Source organism: Parasteatoda tepidariorum, chromosome 1, assembly GCF_982258835.1.
Source record: "Parasteatoda tepidariorum strain Cologne lab strain chromosome 1, Ptep-v5.0, whole genome shotgun sequence".
NCBI lineage: Eukaryota > Metazoa > Arthropoda > Arachnida > Araneae > Theridiidae > Parasteatoda > Parasteatoda tepidariorum.
Window position 1 is genome coordinate 50573494 of NC_141755.1, and position 20673 is coordinate 50594166.

Sequence of the window (20673 nt, forward strand, 5' to 3'; positions counted from 1 at the left end):
TCCCTGCAATGAAAAGAACCCTTTGAAAAATTTAGCCAAGGCGCCCTCTGTATCTTATTTCAATCTCTCATACTTTTTTTCCGCATTTCCCAAAGATGGCAACATTAAAGTCCTTCGTTTCATTCCACAACATCCGCCAGCCGTGTTGCTGCATGAACTAAAATCGAATTAATATTCGGTGAACTCAAATATGGTAAGTGCAATCCTTTTCAATCTAATTATTAAGACAATTATTGAACATATATGTTTCATTTTTCGTTGCTATATGTGTTCTTTTTGCTTATGATAAATATATTTAGACAAAAAGTCAAGTTGAATTCTTAAGTATTTATAAGATTTTATTTGTGTGAGTAACATATAACTTATTTTAAAGTCTAACATAATATTCTGTTTCAGTCTTTGGTAATACCAGAAAAATTTCAACACATTCTTCGTGTTATGAACACGAATATTGATGGCAGAAGAAAAGTTATGTTTGCGTTGACCGCTATTAAGGTATGTTTTTTAATAATGCCCATTTTCGAGCTTGCAAAATTCTGACTTAAGAAGATGTTACTTTATAATGCAATATTGCTTTTTTAAAATTTATAATCACTTATTGCCCAATGATTAGAACTTAGTTCCGGAGAGAAAAAAAGTTAGATCTTAAACCCCCTCTCCCTCCTCACCCGTTTTCAATCCTCTATCTCTTCTACTAACATTTCTTTACTTTTACTAATATTGTCCTCTTTCTCTCACTTGATCTAATTTGGATTCTCTGTGATGGAAGATTATGAGATCTGAGGGCAGAAAGAATTATTATTTAAGATAATTCTAATTCTTTCACAATGTGTAGTTTTTAATCTGTAATTAGTTGAAGCAGTTCTATATGCATCGATTTTTAAAATAAAGCATTATTTATATGTTATTTACTGTGTCTTACAAGTGGACAACAAAGATTTCAATGTTTATAATTATCCCTTCTGTTATTTGCATTCTCCATTCCCTCAATTATCAAATTTTGAAATTTCCTCTTATAAATTAAGTTAAAATTTTATGGCACCTGTTTTGCTTAAGAAATTTGTCAATGCTGATTTTTATAGCATCTGGTTTATCTTTCATGGTGTAGGGATTATGTCATGCCATATTCTAGAACAGGGGTTTCCAACTCACATGAGGCTGGGGCTGCAACTTTATCAAAGTTTTATGTAGGACTCTTACATTAAATATTACTGTCAGATGCTTATCAAGTTGTACCAAACAGAGGTATTGAATTACAAATTAAAATAAAAAGTTGATTTTTGAAAATATTTCATCGCACATTCAAATACTTTGGCTACAATAACTTTAATTGCGCACCCATGTATTAAACAATTAATTTGCAACAGATATCAAGTTGTACAGATTTTAAAACCCTTAGATTTTTACAAAAATTATCCGCAAAGAAATGACAACTTATATATTGTAGTTCGCGGGCTGCCTATTGTTAACCACTGTTCTAGAAGTTTACCGTTATGGAAATCTTGATTATTTATGTTATGAAGCTGAGTTTCTGATTTCTTTTAAATATTACAAAATTAAAAATGCTTTCCAAATGAGCCAAAATATGGATGTAAAATTTGACAGCATTTTTATGGCTGTTTAATATAATTTCAACACAAAATAAAGCATTCAGTGAATTAATTTTTTTTTAATACTTAGTTGTATCTTAATTTGACATGACTGATAAAACCATGATTAATACTGGATAAAATCATCATTTGTCAAAAACTATGCAATTCTTAGGTGGAGAGTCACTTATCTGATATTTTCCATATCAGGGGTCTGTCTAGGTTTTTCTGAGAGGTACCTATTTTGTGAAAATTTAGACATAATATGTGAAAAATTAAAAATGATACTAAAAAATCAACACAAAAACATAGTAAAAATATAGATTTATCGTTTCTTAAGGAAATAAAAATAAAATTTTAAGAAAAAGTACTTTGTGAAACTACCGTTTTTCCTAAATCTGAATTTGTGAAAATACTGTTTTTCCTAAAATTGAATTTGTGGAGGTACCGCTAAACGGTAGTAAATTCAACGTGGACAGACCCCTGCATATTTACATGATTTTTATATATAAATCAATTCTTGTATTGACCTGATTTAAAAGCTACAAACTGCGATTTGCGAGTTAAAAATATTTTTATTCCTTAATTGTGTTTGCACAATTGTAATATCAAACATTGTTTTTCATATTGATATGCAATGTAAAAGCTACGCATTTCAATTTTCTTGGACGCTATCTAAATAATTAAGTTTCATATGCTCACCATTTTAGATTCCAATATTGCAATTCATATAAGGACTAGTTTTTTTAAAATTAGTTACCCTAAAGGTGTGAGTCTTCACGGGTAGGTAGTTTAATTATAAATCTTATTTCAAAAAATTTTAAACATGAAACCTGTGTGGTTTATAAATTAGTAGTTTTCAGGGTTTTTCACTTTGTGTCAATCATCATTGCAATATTCCAGAAATGTTCACACAAGCTTACAAATGTGCAAAATATATCTCTTCCTTTAATCTGGAAAGGATTGCTATAAAATTTTCATGTCATTTACATAGGCACATTGTCACAATTTCATTGTTTTTGTAGATTTTGTTACATTTATGACAGGCTTGCATTACTTCCTCTTTGTAAATGAGGTTATTCAATTTACTTAATCAATTTTGAATTTATCTAAAAATTAATAACTTCATTTTTAATAAAATTTTTTTGAATGTACAAAGGTGTCCTTTGAGTGCCGTTTAGATATTTTTGAATATAGAAATTTGTTTAGATTCATAGTAGTTGACATTCATATTGTTGGTTGACATTAAAAGTTTTTTCTTTATCAGATAGCTTTTATAGCTTGCCTTTTTTTGACTGAACCTTGCCTTTTTCGCTTCGACATAGTTGGCTATATTTGAAAAATTTCCATGTTAATTAGTGCATTCTAAATATAACATAGATGGTATAAATAATATTTCAGGAAATTTTATTCCACCCTAAGTAGTAATTAGTTAATCTTATAACATTTTATGTTTTTTAGGGTGTTGGTCGAAGGTTCTCCAATTTAGTATGCAAGAAAGCAGATGTAGATTTAAACAAAAGAGCAGGAGAGCTTTCTGATGAAGAGGTAAATAAAGTTATTACGTTTATAATTATATTGTTATGCTTATTTAAGTGTTAATTTATGTAATTATGCTAATTTACTTGTTATGGAGAAGAAATCCACTCTGCAACAATTAGTTTTGTATCAAAAAGTGGCTTATTTAATTTTTGTATTTAGTAGCTTTAAAAACTTTTATAATCCAACTGTTGGTATTAAAGCTCTTCTACAAGGCAGAGAAAAAATGGCTAAAAGCTGTTATGTTTCTCTCTCTCCCTCTCAAACTCTGAAAATAGTGATAAAACTGTACTACACTTAAATTTTTTATTATGATGTTTAGTTTCTGAATAATGAAATTATAATATGAAAATAGTTTTTTTTGGTCGTTGTTCAGGAATCTGTACATGGTCTCTGGAATGTAATAATGACTCATTTAAAATAGTAAGTGCAAGATAAAATGTTAAATCTGCCCTTATCCAGAAAATTTTAAAATTGAAACTATAAGTTGTAATTTTTTTAGCTTGAATAAGTATTTTTTTTTTTAAATACATAAGTTGCACCTATGAGCTGTTTACTCTGCTAAAAGTTTAAACATTCGTGATGGTGCTAAAGTAAAACAGTGATAGTACTGCTATCTGTTTTATTGCTGATAGAATTTTTCACTGTTACATAATTAAAAAGAGTTATCAAAAGTTAGCAATTTTTTTTTTGTAAAAACTGTAGAAACTGAGAATTTTTTTAAATTAAAAAAAGTTCCCTATATTTTTTTTTTGCATGTTTAGCTGTTTTAATTTAATAAGTTTGCATAAAAATTTTCTATTCTCCAGGGAAAATGTTTTGTTGTAAATTTACATTTTTATACCAATGTATGTAAATTCCTAAATTAAGCTAGTGTTCATTTTATTGCATGATTATTTAACTTTTGATAGTGTAACTTTGAATTTAGTATGCTCAAAAGTAAGGAACAGTCCTAAAACAAAATCATTACATTTTCATTTATTGGTCTGAAAAACCTATCAAGTAGATAAAATTGTCACAATATTTGAAAATTGTGCAAATTGTAAGATAACCATTAAGAAATTTTTGAAATCATTTTCTGCCTACATGGATCATTTTATATCATTTATGATTATATGCTAGGAAATGATTTGTATATTGTGGTAGAATTACCACTGTGGTTATTAAACATAAATTCAGTAGTGTATAATACATTAACTCGATTGTATCTCGAGATACCCTTTGAATAGATAAAGGTTGTCATTGTCGACAACTACGCTCCCTACATTGATTACCTGTAATGTGATGTGAACTGTTTGTCTAAGATAGCTACTCTTCTAGACAATCGTCTGGAGCTGTGGCGTTGACTATGGTAACGAGGTATGATTATTTCAAGTAGGGGTGTGGGGTCCCTCTTTAGGACTGGTTTCGATGAGAGAAAGAAGACCTCTTCATCTAAGCTACCCTCCCTAATGTGCCCTCTTGTTTCCATTAAACCAGACTGCAACAGACATTGTGGCGGAAAGAGTACCTATCTAAAACAAACAGTATCTTACCTTGTCTGTTAAGCTTTCAATGGATGGTTAACATTGAGCAGTTAATTTGCTATTTGTGAATGTGACATAGTCCTCTTCACGCTGTTGTTTCTCAGTCTCATTTACGCACAACAGGATCTTGCACGCACTTGACTGCTAATAGCAGCACAGGAGAGGCCACACACAACCATAAACTTATACAGCTCTCACAACAAACGTTCAAAACTTGGCGAACTTAATATATAGGCTCTCACCACAGTGAAAATCCAGTGAACTTAATACAGATTCTATAAAATACTCCTGCATTTATCTCTATAAATATTTATATGCATTATAAATATTTTAAAAATACATTTAAAATTTGGAGTTATTTTAATTAAAAACAATTTTGTAAAATAATTTCAGATACTATAATAATAAGAAAATAACTTCTCATTCTTTAAATTAATAATAAGATTAAAAATTTTTTTTAATTGAACCCATTTAATTTTTATTTTTTGTGAACGTGTTCAATTTTTATTTTCTGAAGTCGTGAAAAATAAATAAAATTTGTGCATTTTCTTGGAGACAGTGTGTGTTGAAAAAGGACTTTTGTATTTTGAATAATTTTTAGTAATTTTTGTACTGTTTGTTTTAGTAGTAAATACTTGTTCATGATTTTAAACCTGGGTTAAGAAAAGTTAATTGGTTATTTTATTATTTCGTTTATAAATTTTTAAAATTCTCTTTAGGTGGAAAAATTGATCACAATTATGTCTAATCCCCGGCAATACAAAATTCCAGATTGGTTTCTGAACAGGCAAAAGGACATTAAGGATGGTAAATTCAGCCAAGTTACTTCAAACGGTTTAGAAAACAAACTTCGTGAAGATTTGGAGCGTCTTAAGAAAATCAGAGCTCATAGAGGATTGAGACATTACTGGGGGTATGTTTGCTTTTATTATTTCAATAGCTTTTTACTGTTTATTTAGTATTTTAAAATTTTATTTTTTGTCTGTGATTAATATATGAGTTTCATAAAGTTTTTGTTAAGTAAATTTATTTTTTGGAGGATATCAATTTCATTCTTTTTTACAAAAGACTGATAGGTGGTTGATTTCAAAGGGTACACAAATTTCTACTGCTGTTACTTTTTACCTACTTTTCTAGAATTTTTCATTTGTAATTGTGTGTAGCAAATCATTGTGATATTAATTATTCTGTATAAAGTGTTCTTGATCATTTTATTTTCTTGCCTATGATGAATTTATCTGAGCCAATTACTTAAAGACACAATGAATGGTTACTCAATGATAGAGCTGAAATGGCATATAAATTTCTGTAATATCTATTTTTCATATTCGCAAATAATTTTCAAACTTAATTTTTTTGTTAGTAAGTTTGAATTTGTGCACTGGTCTTTGAATTAGTATCAGTAATGTTGTTTATTTAAAACTATTCATAGTTCATCAACTAGTAGTATGTTCCTTATTCTAATTTATTATAGATATTTCAGCTTTCAAATAAGGTTGCAAGGATGTTCAAATGTCATAAATGTCATTTATTTAAATATTTCTTGAACTAGATGTTAATTTATTTAAGATTGACCCGTGCTCTCTTAATTTTTCATTTGTTCTAAATCTTAGAAATTGTAGTTCTTTTGTTACTTTGAAAATTGTGGTTTTCATGGATGTATAGCTGTTTTCTAAGTGGATTTCTGGTCTGCTGATGATTACAGTTGTGGCTCTGAGGCTACTTGTGTAGTTAATTTCTTGCCACTGCCTCCTAGAAGAAAGATGTCTCCAGCTATCTGGCTGATGTAGGCTGAAGCATTATACATTCCATTATCGCCTCACAGTTTCTTTTGGGACTATGAGTGGGGAGATAGACCGTGTGAAGCACAGTTGTACTCGTAGAATTTTGGTGTGCTAGACTGTTCTGGATAATGCCTATCATTCAACGAAAATTGCCATTTATTTTTGTTACCTTGAAAATTGTGGTTTTCATGGATGTATAGCTGTTTTCTAAGTGGATTTCTGGTCTGCTGATGATTACAGTTGTGGCTCTGAGGCTACTTGTGTAGTTAATTTCTTGCCACTGCCTCCTAGAAGAAAGATGTCTCCAGCTATCTGGCTGATGTAGGCTGAAGCATTATACATTCCATTATCGCCTCACAGTTTCTTTTGGGACTATGAGTGGGGAGATAGACCGTGTGAAGCACAGTTGTACTCGTAGAATTTTGGTGTGCTAGACTGTTCTGGATAATGCCTATCATTCAACGAAAATTGCCATTTATTTTTGTTACCTTGAAAATTGTGGTTTTCATGGATGTATAGCTGTTTTCTAAGTGGATTTCTGGTCTGCTGATGATTACAGTTGTGGCTCTGAGGCTACTTGTGTAGTTAATTTCTTGCCACTGCCTCCTAGAAGAAAGATGTCTCCAGCTATCTGGCTGATGTAGGCTGAAGCATTATACATTCCATTGTCGCCTCACAGTTTCTTTTGGGACTATGAGTGGGGGGATAGACCGTGTAAAGCACAGTTGTACTCGTCGAATTTTGGTGTTCTAGAAATTCTACTGCTGTTACTTTTTACCTACCTTTTTAGCATTTTTCATTTGTGATTGTGTGTAGCTAATCATTGTGGTATTATTCTGTATACAGTGTTTTTGGTCATTTTATTTTCTTGCCTATGATGAATTTATCTGAGCCAATTACTGAAAGACACAATAAATGGTTACTCAATGATAGAGCTGAAATGGCATAATAATTTCTGTAATATCTATTTTTCATATTCACAAATAGTTTTCAAACTTAATTTTTTGTTGGTAAGTTTGAATTTGTGCATTTAAGTGCACTGCTCTTTGAATTAGTATCAGTAATGTTTATTTAAAACTATAAATATTTCATCAACTAGTAGTTCTGAAATGTTCCTAAACCTAATTTAATTATAGATATTTCAGCTTTCAATTTAAGGTTGCAAGGAATTTCGGTGTGCTAGACTTATGGTAGTGCCCATCATCATTCAACAAAATTTGCCCCTTTTTTTGTTACTTCTTGAAAATTTTGCTTTTCATGGATGTATAGCTGTTTTCTAAGTGGATTTCTGGTCTGCTGATGATTACAGTTGTGGCTCTGAGGCTACTTGTGTAGTTAATTTCTTGCCACTGCCTCCTAGAAGAAAGATGTCTCCAGCTATCTGGCTGATGTAGGCTGAAGCATTATACATTCCATTATCGCCTCACAGTTTCTTTTGGAACTATGAGTGGGGAGATAGACCGTATGAAGTACAAATATACTTTCAGAATATTGAATTCCAGAGGCTCATTCCTACATCTATTCTTTCTTAGGTTTTAATGTTTGCACTCAGTTGTTTCTTCGTGCCAGATTTTTGTCTTGAATATTTATGGAGGAGTTTTTATCAAGATTAAAAATTAGATCTTATTAGGTTGTTAACTGCTTGTTGGAATATACATTTATTAAAATGCAATTTAGCTAGGATTTTTAGCAGCATTCTCAGGAGGGGGAAAAAGTGATTGTGATTTACTGCTGTAGCTCTGAAAAATACTTAGTGAACAATTTTTCTATACTGTTAGCTAATTTATTTAAATTTACTTGGTTTGCTGAGCAATAATATAAAAGATGTTGTCTTTTGTGATAATAAAAAATATTTCGTTTTGCATTGACTTGTCATTTTGGTAGCTTTTAATTAGCATTTTATGAAACAATTGGCTGAATTTTTTTGGAATTATCTGTGGTTTAGCAAAACATTATGTTGTAAATAAAGAAGTTTCTATCAAATAACCTTAATAAATGTTTCTCTAATTCTTGTTTATAAGTTACTAGCTTTTTAGGAAAATAATCTAAAATTAGAAATATAAACACTATTATTACTTTTAAAAGATAAAGTATGCATAAGGAAGACAAATGCACAAAAATGAAAATACACGGTTAAAAGTTTGGAAAATTTTCTTTTTTTGTCCAAACTTATATATATATATTTTTTTTTGTGTCAAATTGTGCACAGTGTATCTTTTGCCATAAAAACTAGAAACTGTATTTTTTTACTTATTGTTCCAAATTTCAGTAAAGATTTGATATATCAACATGGTTTAGGCAACAAAAAAAAAGTTTTCTGGAGTTTTTCTTTTGAGTATGTTATTGTGAATTCAGTGACTTACTTTAAAAGGTGATAGCATTTTGTTCGTGTTTTGTGTTGTGTTAAATTTTTTTATTATCCTGGATGCATTGCTGTTGTCAATATGGCTTTCTGATCTGTTGATAACAGTTGTGGCTTTGAAGCTACTTGTGTAGTTAATTTCTTGCCACTGCATCCTATATAAAAGATGTCTCCAGTTTATCAGCTGATGTAGGCTGAAGCTCTATACATTCCATTATCGCCCCATAGTTCCTTTTGGTGCTGTGAGTGGGGAGATAGACCGTATAAAGTACAAATGCAATTTGTTTATTATATGGTTGATAGTCGTCTTGATTTTTCTGGCAAGATATTGTCCTGCGCATTTAGAGCTGTATGTGAAATTCTGTTCAGATCATCCTGTTTTCCGCAAATACAGATCTAATTATATCCAGGGTCGTTTCGAGATAGCTAAACCCCTACTTTATGGAAATCTTGAACTCAATTACAGATTTTTTTAATAAATTATTGGTAATAGGGACTAATACTTGTTTTTTAGTTAGAATAGAATTGTAATAAATATATGTTTGATCTTGAACTGCAGTAGGACCCCGATTTTCCAATGCCCAATGATACACTTTTGTTATCTGACACTCATTTGTTTAAATTGTTCTGACATGTTTTAACGTGATTGAAGCTTGTTACCAGATAATTGTTGTAGTTACAATCAAAATGTGTTTTCTAACAGAAGACAAGATTAAAAAATTTACTACATATAGCTATTTCATTTGAATAATTTTAATCACGGTGCATTGCTAATAAACTAAACTAAAACCTACGCTTGTAAAGCTGTCCTTATTATATGACTTTAGATTTTTTTGACCTTGCCCTATTCAGGAGGGTGTTGGTTCACTTGGGCTTTATAATAGTGATCCCCTACCTGGCCACCGGTACCAGTCCATGCATCAAACATTTTGGGCCGTCTCATGCTCATTGAATTCTTTCAATTTTACTTACGGTGGTGTGGTTGTTTTGGGTTTGTGTGAACTTTTTTGGGAGAAGGGTTAACTGGTAGCTGAAAGAAGTCCCCTAAAGCCATACCGATGCCATAATTGAAAGCAATTAAAGTGGTAAAATAAAATCCATCTAAAGTATAACATGGGTCATTGTATCATCCCTGCCGGTCTGAAAACTAAGAGCAGGGTTAGTGTTAATTTATTTATTGATTATTTTTTTTTTAAAATTTTTCATTTGAAATTTTGGTTTGCTGATTTCATTTTTTTTATTATTATTTGAAACTTCGTGAATATCTGCTTTTATTGCGATTCATATTCATGCTATTTTAATTACAAATATGAATTTTTATATTTACCTGATTTGAAAGTTACTCATTGTGAATGCGTGTTTGAAAACATTTCGATTTGTATTCAGGTTGATTTAAAATCCACTACTGTTAAAAACATTTTTTTTCTAAAAATTTTTATTCTGAATATAAAAATACCTGTATTTTATTTATTTTGCATTACAATTTCCTTTAATGTACTCTTGTGAGCAAATTTTAATTTCGTTATATGCCATTATTTAAAAAAAAAAAAATTTTTTTTTAAAGAAAATGTTCTGACTTTCTTTTGGTTCACTACCTTTTTCATTTTTTTCAAAACTTTTTTTTTTATAGCTGCGACAGCATGTCAATGATGAATTAATTAGAGCCAAAGTTAATTAAGACTTAACATATGGTTTTTAAATGATAGAGCTGATTTGACATTTGTTTTTTCTATCTGACATTATTTCAACATCTTTTTGTGTTATAAACTTTTCATAAATTTTAAACTCTTTAGGTATTATAGTAAATGATGTATTTTGTATGTTTTATTTGTTATTCATATTTTTTATGGGGACTTAACTTTTTGCTTCAACTTTAATCCAAACACTAAGCCTTACCTTTTTTTTATTTTTAAATATCATGTAGTAGGATACATGTTTATGATGAATATAGCAGAGCCAAGCCAATAAGACTTATAAATGGTTATGAAATGATAGAGCTGAATGACATGTATTTTTTAAAGTGCTATTTCTATCTTTTTTTATTTAATAGATAAAAAATTAAACTTTATTAATTGTTTAACTAAACCTTGTACTGAATAGGGTATATAGATTTGGGTTGCTTGGATATAGTTATGAATTCAAAAATATTCTTATCCCAAATTAAATTGATAGCTGTATCGCAATTTAATTTTGAATTTTATTTTTTCAGCCTACGTGTTAGAGGTCAACACACAAAGACAACTGGAAGAAGAGGCAGAACAGTAGGTGTATCTAAGAAGAAGAATTAATGTTAATAAATTTATTACACTCCTATACTGTGTTTTTTTATCTTTTATACTTATTTAAGACATTTCATTTTTCTTTCTTGGTTGCGAGTATATCAGCATTCCTTGAAATAATTTCAATGATTGTAATTATTTCAAGGTAAGCTTTATTAAATTTACATTGCTCAGTTGGTATATCTGGAATTGACTGCAAAATTTGATTTAAAATGTTATATAAGTTTCAGACTATTCTTCATTTGTCAAAAATTAGCAAATCTGAAATCTCCTTTTCTTACATAAAAGTTATTTTCCCTTATTATTTATTTTTTGCTTGGACTTTTAATTAAAATAAACTCAATTTTTCTTAAATAAGAATATTCATTTTAATTTATTTAAATGAATATTGTTAAATTTTTTATGTTTAAATTTTTTATTCTTTTTCTGCATTTAAAAAAATTGTAAAATAAGTTAGTTTTAGTGTTTTAACTTTTACACAACTCACTGAGAGAATGTCTCATACCTATTTTCTAAATCATTTTAATCGTAGGTATTGGATTATCATAATTTCTGCTATTCTGGACTAAAAAGGAAATATTTGTAAACAAGTGTTTAAGATCACAGTAAATTTTCCAGAGAGGGAAAGAGAATTTTCTGTTAAATGCTTCATGATTTGAGTTAATGCATTTTCACTACCATTTGTGCAAATGTTATAAAATTTCTACATAGACTACAAGGAGCAATTAATAATTAAATTTGGGGCATTAAGTAATGTGTGTAGTTCCTAAAATTTTTCTTAATCTGTCCGTTCGAGAGAGATCATTTAAAAAATGAACTTTTCAATTTCTCTTAATTGCATTGATGTATGATTAAAAATCGTTCACACTTATTGTAAAAGTAGTGGTGAACAAAAATTTTTTGTATGGCTTAGAGCAATTTTTTTCTAAAGCACTATCTTGGATTAAGTTACTTCTGACTAATTTATCGACTTGAGTAATTCTGCATGATTTTTTATCCACCCACAAACAATGAAACCTGGGCTCTAATGTTTTTTTTTATAAGCGTTATCAAAATTTGTCCATATATCATTTTTTTTTATATGACACTAATAAAACAAGCAAGTATAAGGATAATAACAAAATATTTATCATGGAATCTTTTAATTCTTATCAAACGAATATTTTTTCTTTATAAAATATACAAATGGATGGATTGAAATTGTTTGATTTTGTTGTATTTTAATGCTGCAATATGATAATTTAAGTTTATTAAATTTAAAACCACGATAAAATATTGAATAATATGAAATTTGACTTGCTTTTTATAACAGCAAAGTTAATTCTAAATGCTTAGTTTAATAAATTAAAGAGTAGTTTTTAAAAAAGCTATTAAGGAAATATCTAAATAAACAGTAGTTGGTTGACATGTAAGAGACTATTTTAACCAAACGAAAAAGAAAACCCACGTATTTAACGAATAACTGACAGAACATTTCTTTGAGCCCAACATGCTTTCTTTACTTGGTTGCTAGTTAAAGAAGGTATTAAAGAGCAGTTCATTATAACTAGTATTAAAAGATGCTACTACGTTAAAATTGAAGCTATTTTCATATGTAAGTTTTTTTTCTGACTAAAATTGTGCCTTCTAAATTGAAATTTAAACCTAAAAAGTGTTTAATAGATACCAATCTAACCTACGACCCCTTTTTTTAAAAGCTTGTAACATCTTTCATAAGAAAAATTTCTCATTGTTTTTACTTTTAAGGGAAGGTACGAATATCCGACGTAAAGAAAGTATGTTTTTTCTGATCAGTAATTTATTATCTATAATGAAAAACTGAATTTAACATCGGTCAAATTATTTGAAAGTTTGCATTTTTTTAAAATTGCACTTGGTCTTCTACATTTTCATCGATATCTGTAAGAATCTTCCTTAGTTGCTGTTTGTTGTTGCTTCCTTAGTCCACTTAAGCACACTTTGCCCGAAATTTTAGAATGCTAATGTAGGTGAAACATAATTTGCTGCACAAAATTTCTCCTGAAGCAATTCTCCGCTGTAGTCGGTTGCTCTCCAGCGGATTTTTTTTTCTTCAGACATCAGTCTGATCAATATGCAACAAAAATTAGCACCCTGTCACTACCCAAAATGCTATATTCTACTGATAACATATTAAAATACCTAAAGGTTTGTCTTTTTTAATGTATAGTGATATTAAAAAGTTAAGTATACATTATACTAGTAATCGAAATAAATTACCTCAGATGAGATAGTACTAACAATAAGAGGAACAAGTAATAGCACTGAAATACTGCTTTCTTATCTCTCCTCTAATACTCGTGAGACTGACAGAAATCTTGATGTGTTAACACTATTTTAGACAACGCTGTATGCTATGCTCTTTTGCAGGGCTGCCGCAAGTCAACTTAAATGCGATTTTGGCAACTTTTTCAAGCAAAAACAGCCTAAAAAGACAAGGATACTTTTTTTTTGGGAGACCTTTTATTTAAAAAAAAAGATATAAAACTTTTTTTTTTCCCACTAATAATTTCAGCGAGTTTCTCAGTTGTAACAAGTTTTAATATTTTCCACTATTCTAAGCTTTTTATTAAAGTAAATTTCACCCCCCGGATTCTGGGCCTGTTTATAGCTTGGAGCCATTTTTTTAATACTGTTTATGGAGATTAAAGAGTGGAATGTAAAATTAACTAATATTTTAATACGGAACGTTCACATTAGAGCATCCTCATCGAAGAACGAATATATAATATGGAAACAAAATGTAAGAAACGGTTGCCAGATTCGCGAACTATCTTTCACTAGGCGACATGAGTAAATTTAGATCCATGACATTTAACAAATACTTTAAAAAAATGACTTTATTACATATATTGTTTATTTTGCTTTTCTATTTATTTTAATATGTTTATTTTGAAAAAAAAAATTAAGGATATCAATGGTTTTCTTCGTGATGATAAAAAGTCGTGTTTCCGAACGAATCGTGCAACTTTCAATTTCCGAACCCAGATTTTGCTTAAATTTTTCAATTTTGTCCATTCGATTTAAGAGACTATAGAAGATAATACTTTTTAACAGTTCATTCGATTAATGCTGAATAAATGACATCAAAACAAATTCTATATTTTTTCCTTTCTTATGAAAGTAAGTTGTTTTGTATTCAAAATTGAATGCTATCATCTAGGAGATAGTATTATAAGCTTATTTTCATCAGACACTAAAAAACCTTTTTCAAAATTATTGTAAATAAATGGTTTTATGTCGATTTGAAATGAAAAACAATATCTTTTTTACTCTTTCATGGTAACTCTTACAAAATTTTAAAAATAAATAAAAAAGTTTATTATTCTAAGGAAAAATTTAATTTGAACTTTTTGTAGTAATCTCTGATATATAATATCTCTCGCGATATAAATTCATGCATGTTTCATAAATTGGATGCCATATTATTTTCAACTTAATTGTGAAATTGAAATTAGTATTTAAATAGTAAAAATTTAAAGAAAGATTCATCTGAAGTTGACTGCCGTATAATTAAGGATCCTTTCTTTGAAAATATATTATGAAATAAAATTGAAAAATACACAAGCGAAGTAGCGCCATGAATAATAGAGCGAAAATTCGCATACATTTAGTTTTTTATTTGAGTAACTGGTGGAAGAAACGATGTCAAATTTTTGAAGGTTTGTAAATTAATATCACAAATGAAAAAAATAAAATTTTCCCTAAAAAATTTCTAATCTTAGACCTTACATAATATAATTCTAAGCCCAACTAAAATATACGATAGACGAAGAGGTGCCGGTTTTTATTTTAATATTTTATTTCATTTTCTCTCGTACACACTTTCTTTTAACATATTAGTTAGGTTTAATTTAGGAAGGAAATAAATAAAAAAATTTAAATTTTACCACGATCATAGACCCCATAAGAAGTAAGGGCCCTGAATCCATCCTTCTCAACTGCTGAAGCTCTTTTTATAAATTTGCTCTAGTTCAAGAGTTCATTCAAGTTGTTGTAGTTCATTTTTAATGCAATGTACAGTCCGCAAAAAAAAAAAAACGAATCACCCTGAATAACTTTCGTTCTAATGATCGGATTTTCACGAACTAAGTGTCAATCTTAATGGTTCCTGGGGGTGACCTCAAATATGCTAATTAATTAGTGCTAACTATTAATTAAGTTACGAAATCAGACACAAAAACGTACTTTCTCTGAATAAACATGCATTTTTTTTTACATATTTGGATTTCTTATCTTCAAAATATAGGGGGTAGCCGCAATCTGGGAAATGTGGTCCCCATAGTTTGGTCAGGAGAGCGATTCAAAGTTCGTACCCCTTAATGTTAATTTCGCTTTTTGCGTTTTCAGTCATATTTTCAAAACTAATGAAGCAATTCAAAAAAAATTCCACCCACTCATAAAACTCATTTACCCAAAGATAATTTCATGCAAAAAATAATTTTTAATAATTATTTATTATTTTTTATTATTTAATTAAAGTGAGGATGAAAAAATATTGAATTATAAGGTATGAATTTTTTTATACCATATTAATCTACATATTTTTCAATTAAAAAATCTAAAGTTTCAACTGTTTTTATTTATTAGAAGCTGAGAAAAATTAAAATTAATTATTTTTAAAAAAATAATTTGGCGACAATAAAGAAATAACTAATTGGGGCGATTAATATTAAAATGTGATAAACTTGGGAGGAACTTGACTTCGCGCGCGTAGCGTAAAATTTCATTCATATTTTTTTCACTAATAATCGTTTGCTAATCTTTTTATTTTTATTTCTTTCACACTATAAAGTACGATGTTTCATTTTTAGTCATTTAATAATTTATTTGCAATTTAGTAAAGAATTTTGAATAAAAAACACTTTATTCAACAAATGTCTAGTTTTAAAAAAGCGTGCTTCTGATGGAATACACCAGATTGTGCTTATTTAATGTGATTATTTTTTATTTTTTTTATTTTGTTTTTCAATAACTGATACAATTTCAATAATATACATACGCATGCATAGATTTGGAATAATATATTTATCAATCTCTTGAATATATATTTTATAAATATTAATAAAAATACGTAGTCAACATTTTTAAACATCTCTCACAACATCGCAAATTTCTCAACATCTTATAGGGTAAACTAAACAATAAGGAACACTTAAGCTTAGCTTGCCTTTAAAAAAAATTCATAAACATTTCAAAATTTGTAATTTTAGCTAAATGATGGTTTCGACATATTTGTTATTAAATGCAAATTATGTAAAAAAAAGTTAGATAACTCACATAATATTGTTTTAAGCTTTTGGTGGTTTAAATAATAAGTAGTAAGATGACCAAGTGAAGGAACAGTTCTTAGCAGTGAATAAACACTAAATTTTCCAGAGAATGAACACTTAATTTTGATAATGTTTGATGCTCGTTAGGAATCCATAGGTCACACAAATGTCTAAAAACAAGATTCTTGGAATTACGACATATAACCATAGTTAATGTGGAAAATTTTACTTTTTTTTCAGTCATGGAATGGAAAGTAAAATATGTTTGAATACATAATTTAAAAAAAATGTTTTTCATTTTTTTCTCACAGTTTAATAGTCCGTTCTAAATTATGAATGTTTATCATTGTGTAATCTGATGATGTTTTTATTATTATTATAATTCGATCATTTTTTTGTTTAATCTTTTCCTCATATTTTTTAAGCTTTTTTTAAATCTTTTTAAGCATTTTTTTCTCTTCGTCATGAGTAATTTATTTCTTTTTCTTTTGATTTAACCTTCCTAACCTTTTTTCCAAATTTTTGGCCAATGTAAATGTATCTTCGAAATTTCTTTTGATTTTCCAGTTCCATTTCCAGAATTCCTCACTGGATAATAAATGAGAAAAAGGAGTTTCGAAGTTTGAGTAAAACCCATCTCTCATTGACTTATATCTAGTAGTTACTTATGAAACCAATCATTTTTGCAACTAACAATGCCTCAAGAGGACTTATCTCAAAATCGGTTTTCAAGATACTTTCATTATTAATGTTAGTTGTCTCAGCTTCAGAGCCAAAATTTGATTATACAATTGTTCTTTTTGAAATAAATTCTTCAATATTGAGAAAAGCGCCGACCAGTCTGTGTAGGGGGCAGGGAACTGTCCTTGCATCAGAAAGGTTCTGGGTTCGAATCCCGGGCAAGGCATGGATGTTTCTTTCCCTCTATCTGTGTTCTATGTCCTTTCTCCTTTGTGTGTGAATGTGTGAATGTGACCCGCCCTATAAACGGGTTGTGGTAGTGTGACGTGGGCGACGCTGTTCCACCGCCGTGGCTTCGCCACAGGTGCCCACTGGATAACGAAAAGAGAATTAGCAGTTCTGGCACTTTCTGTGGCCAATGGACAATAGCTCCAAGTGCCCGCCATTAAAAAAAAAAAAAAAATATTGAGAAAAGCGCAGGCTATTGGATATTTGGGAGATTAAACTTTTCTGTCAATGTTCCTTTAAAAATTTGCAACATAGCTTGTGAGATTTCCTTCTCAAGCTTCTGAAGAAATAGCGCATCGTTACTCTCGAAGCATGTGTTTTGTTGATAAGTTGTCTTGCTCATTAACTCTTGATGTCTGTTTTGCATGCATTTGTTACAGTCAACGTTTTTCTACATCGAATGAAAAAATATCGCATTTCATAAAAGCATTTTAACTTCATCAGTTGGTGCCTCAAATCTTATTTAAAAATGGATGTAAAATTTTCTAGACATATTGTTTTACAATTCTTTTGTTTTCAAGATCTAACGAGATTTCCAAGAATTACGTAGAAAACTAAACCAGAAAATTTGTTTTGAGGAACAAAACTTACTCAGTTTCAAATTGATATGAGATTTATACCTATCCAGAAGAAGCAAAATTAGGAATTTGATTGCATTTTTAATTAGCCATGGGTTGAAACATTTGCAATATATTTGTAAAATGTTGCTGCGGTCATCGTTTCATTTTATGAATAGCTTTTTCCAATGAAATATGTAGCAGGGACTGATTCTGTAATATCTCTACGAATTCTTCTGTAAGGAAAAACTACCAATGGAGGTACTTTTTCTTTCCTAGGTACTTTAGAATATAAATCCTTATAATATTTAAGGCCGCAGATTTTTCCCGTTTTAGGGCAGTATTCAACTCTTGTTTCATTCGCATTGTAAATGCAATCACTTTATAAAAGGATGCCAGGTCTACTTCCCTCCTAAAGATTCTCTGAAGTTCTTAAAACCAGTATTTCGAATATTATTCTCTAAGGGAAGTTTTGCCTTTTGAAATTATCTTCGCATTGCACTGAGTTATCGGTGGATATCACCTTAAAAAAACTTCACCTATTTTTCACCTAGATAATTGTCTTTAAATGGATTTTTCCTACCAGTTCCCGTTAGGACATTAAAGACGGCAATAGGATAATAATTTAGCTAATTATTGGCACAAAATCCTGCAAAGATTCCATTCAAGCTTTTATTATTATATTTAGTTGTTATATTTAGTTAGTAAACATAGTTTATTAAGGAGTCTAAGATATGATGTAATAACTAATCACTACATTTATAAAGATAAATAATAAATTAATTATTATTATAATTCTTTAAATAAATTTAGCAATTAAATTTGCATATTTAAATGAAATAGTTATAGGAACTATTCAACAACATTTAACTGAATTTTAGGAGTCCTCTATGTCGCTGAACTACTAATTATCCAAGTAAAATCATATTTCACACATACTATTCATTCACTGGGATATCTATTCTCAGTGAAGGAACATGCCTGTTCCTTCACTGGTTAGAAGTTGTTTTTTTAATTTTTAACATAATTTTGATTTATAATATGACAAAAGGTACAAGAAAATTAAAAAATTTCTTTTATTTTCATTAACTTGAAAAAATCCCAGTAAAGGAACACTTGTTTATACATTGGTTTTTCATCCTTCTGTAATCCAGTTGATAAACACCCCCTAATCTCAGTACTTGCTTATGTTATGATGCTTAAAATAAATAAAACGTAACTTCAATGACCATATTTTGAATTCTTTTTTTCACAATGAAAAGAAAAAGCATTATTATATGCAATTAATTGTAGTTTAAACGGATAACAACAAACACTGACCTAATAATTTTGTCAAAGAAACAAGGCGTTGAACAGATACTAACAAATTCAAAACTTTTTCCAGAGAAGACTCAAAGACCAGCTAACTAAATGCATTGTTAAAGGACTTCCTATTGTTAGGTAGTAAGCTACTCTTACCAATCAATCTAAATTAAAACGTTTAAAATCTTATTTCTAAGAAATATCTATGAAATGCTCCTTCATTTGTTGGTTCACCCTATATCATCCTAATCTTAAAAGAAATTTCCGGAAGTGTATCGCAGAACTATTTTACCAACTATTTAATAAAATTTTAAAATTCTTATTCCTTTCCATTTTACGTTTATTATTTCTTCATTAATATACTAATAATTTTTTTAGAACTTTAATTTAGATTTTCTTTAATTTAGGTTTCCTTTTCAAATTATAGTCAAGTTTTTTTTAAAGAATTATTGTCTGCTAGCTAAGAATAAAACCTTGTTAAGAAATTAAAAACATTCAGCTGTTTAAAATTATTTAATGCAAAACAGCTGATTATTTACTTAGCATACTATTTTTTTGAAAAAAGAATATAAATTATTGATTGTCTTTTTTTTTTGTTTCTTGTGACTTCAATTTAGATTATCTAAAATAGTGTTGATGTTTTATAAGTCACTACAAAGAGGATAAAGATACCGAACATAAAAAGCTGTGGAATACGTAGCCAATTTTTTTAGTGTCTTAAAATATCTCAGTATCTTAAATTTCGTCCTACTATCTTTTTAATTATCTGACCACGTGTGATTCACTAATTATTTCATTATATCTTTTACTCTTTATGATACCAAGTAAATTTTTTTTCTGATAATATACTAAACTATTTAGTTTAACTTTTTACTTTAGCATGATTTCCAAGATATTATTGTAGTATAATTTGTTATCAGGAAAATGCCTTATTTTGTTAATCAGGAAAAACTAAAAATTGAAATTTGTAAGGATTCCGAAGCTGTGCACACAATACACAATTTCCGACCTTATTTTAATAAAAAAAAATTAAAAAAAAACGTGGCAAGTAGGCTAACATACTTTTTACAGAAACTGTGAAAACTAATTTTTCCTATATTTCGTCAAAAGAGGATAAGAATGATATTGCTCCAAGGGACCTACTCAATAATTTCGCTATTTCCAGAATGAAATCTGTTTGATCGAAACATATTATTCCTTGAAAATTACACGAGGGAAAAATTAACTTTTATTATTTATCTAAGCTTATTCCATTTATTTAATGATAGCGGTATTAAGGTTAAGGATATGCGTCGGAAGCTCCGTTTATTATTATACTATAAATGCATTAAATCATGTAGCTTGAATAATTTATTTTAAGTAAATTATTTAATAATTTTAAGCAAATAAGGGTGTAAAAATAAACTCGATCGAAATACTCCGAAAGTATACCCTGAAATATATGTAGAATAAACTTTGGAATCGATATATAAAAA

At 29.0% G+C, this 20673-nt stretch overlaps 1 protein-coding gene across 1 annotated transcript; it reads left to right on the top strand.

The window, feature by feature from the left end:
* Positions 1 to 127: 127 nt before the first annotated feature.
* On the top strand, positions 128 to 11113 carry RpS18 (ribosomal protein S18). The gene is made up of 5 exons (XM_043050493.3): positions 128 to 193; positions 397 to 495; positions 3051 to 3137; positions 5374 to 5567; positions 11010 to 11113. The coding sequence occupies exons 1-5, from the start codon at positions 191 to 193 to the stop codon at positions 11086 to 11088; spliced, it is 462 nt and encodes a 153-aa protein (XP_042906427.1). The 5' UTR covers positions 128 to 190; the 3' UTR covers positions 11089 to 11113.
* The last annotated feature ends 9560 nt before the right edge of the window (positions 11114 to 20673 follow it).

Bases quoted from the DNA above. Each gene is read 5' to 3' on its own strand.
- RpS18 (XM_043050493.3), top strand. The intron at 496-3,050 runs GTATGTTTTTTA...TATGTTTTTTAG, and splicing joins TTGCGTTGACCGCTATTAAG to GGTGTTGGTCGAAGGTTCTC. The intron at 3,138-5,373 runs GTAAATAAAGTT...AATTCTCTTTAG, and splicing joins GAGAGCTTTCTGATGAAGAG to GTGGAAAAATTGATCACAAT.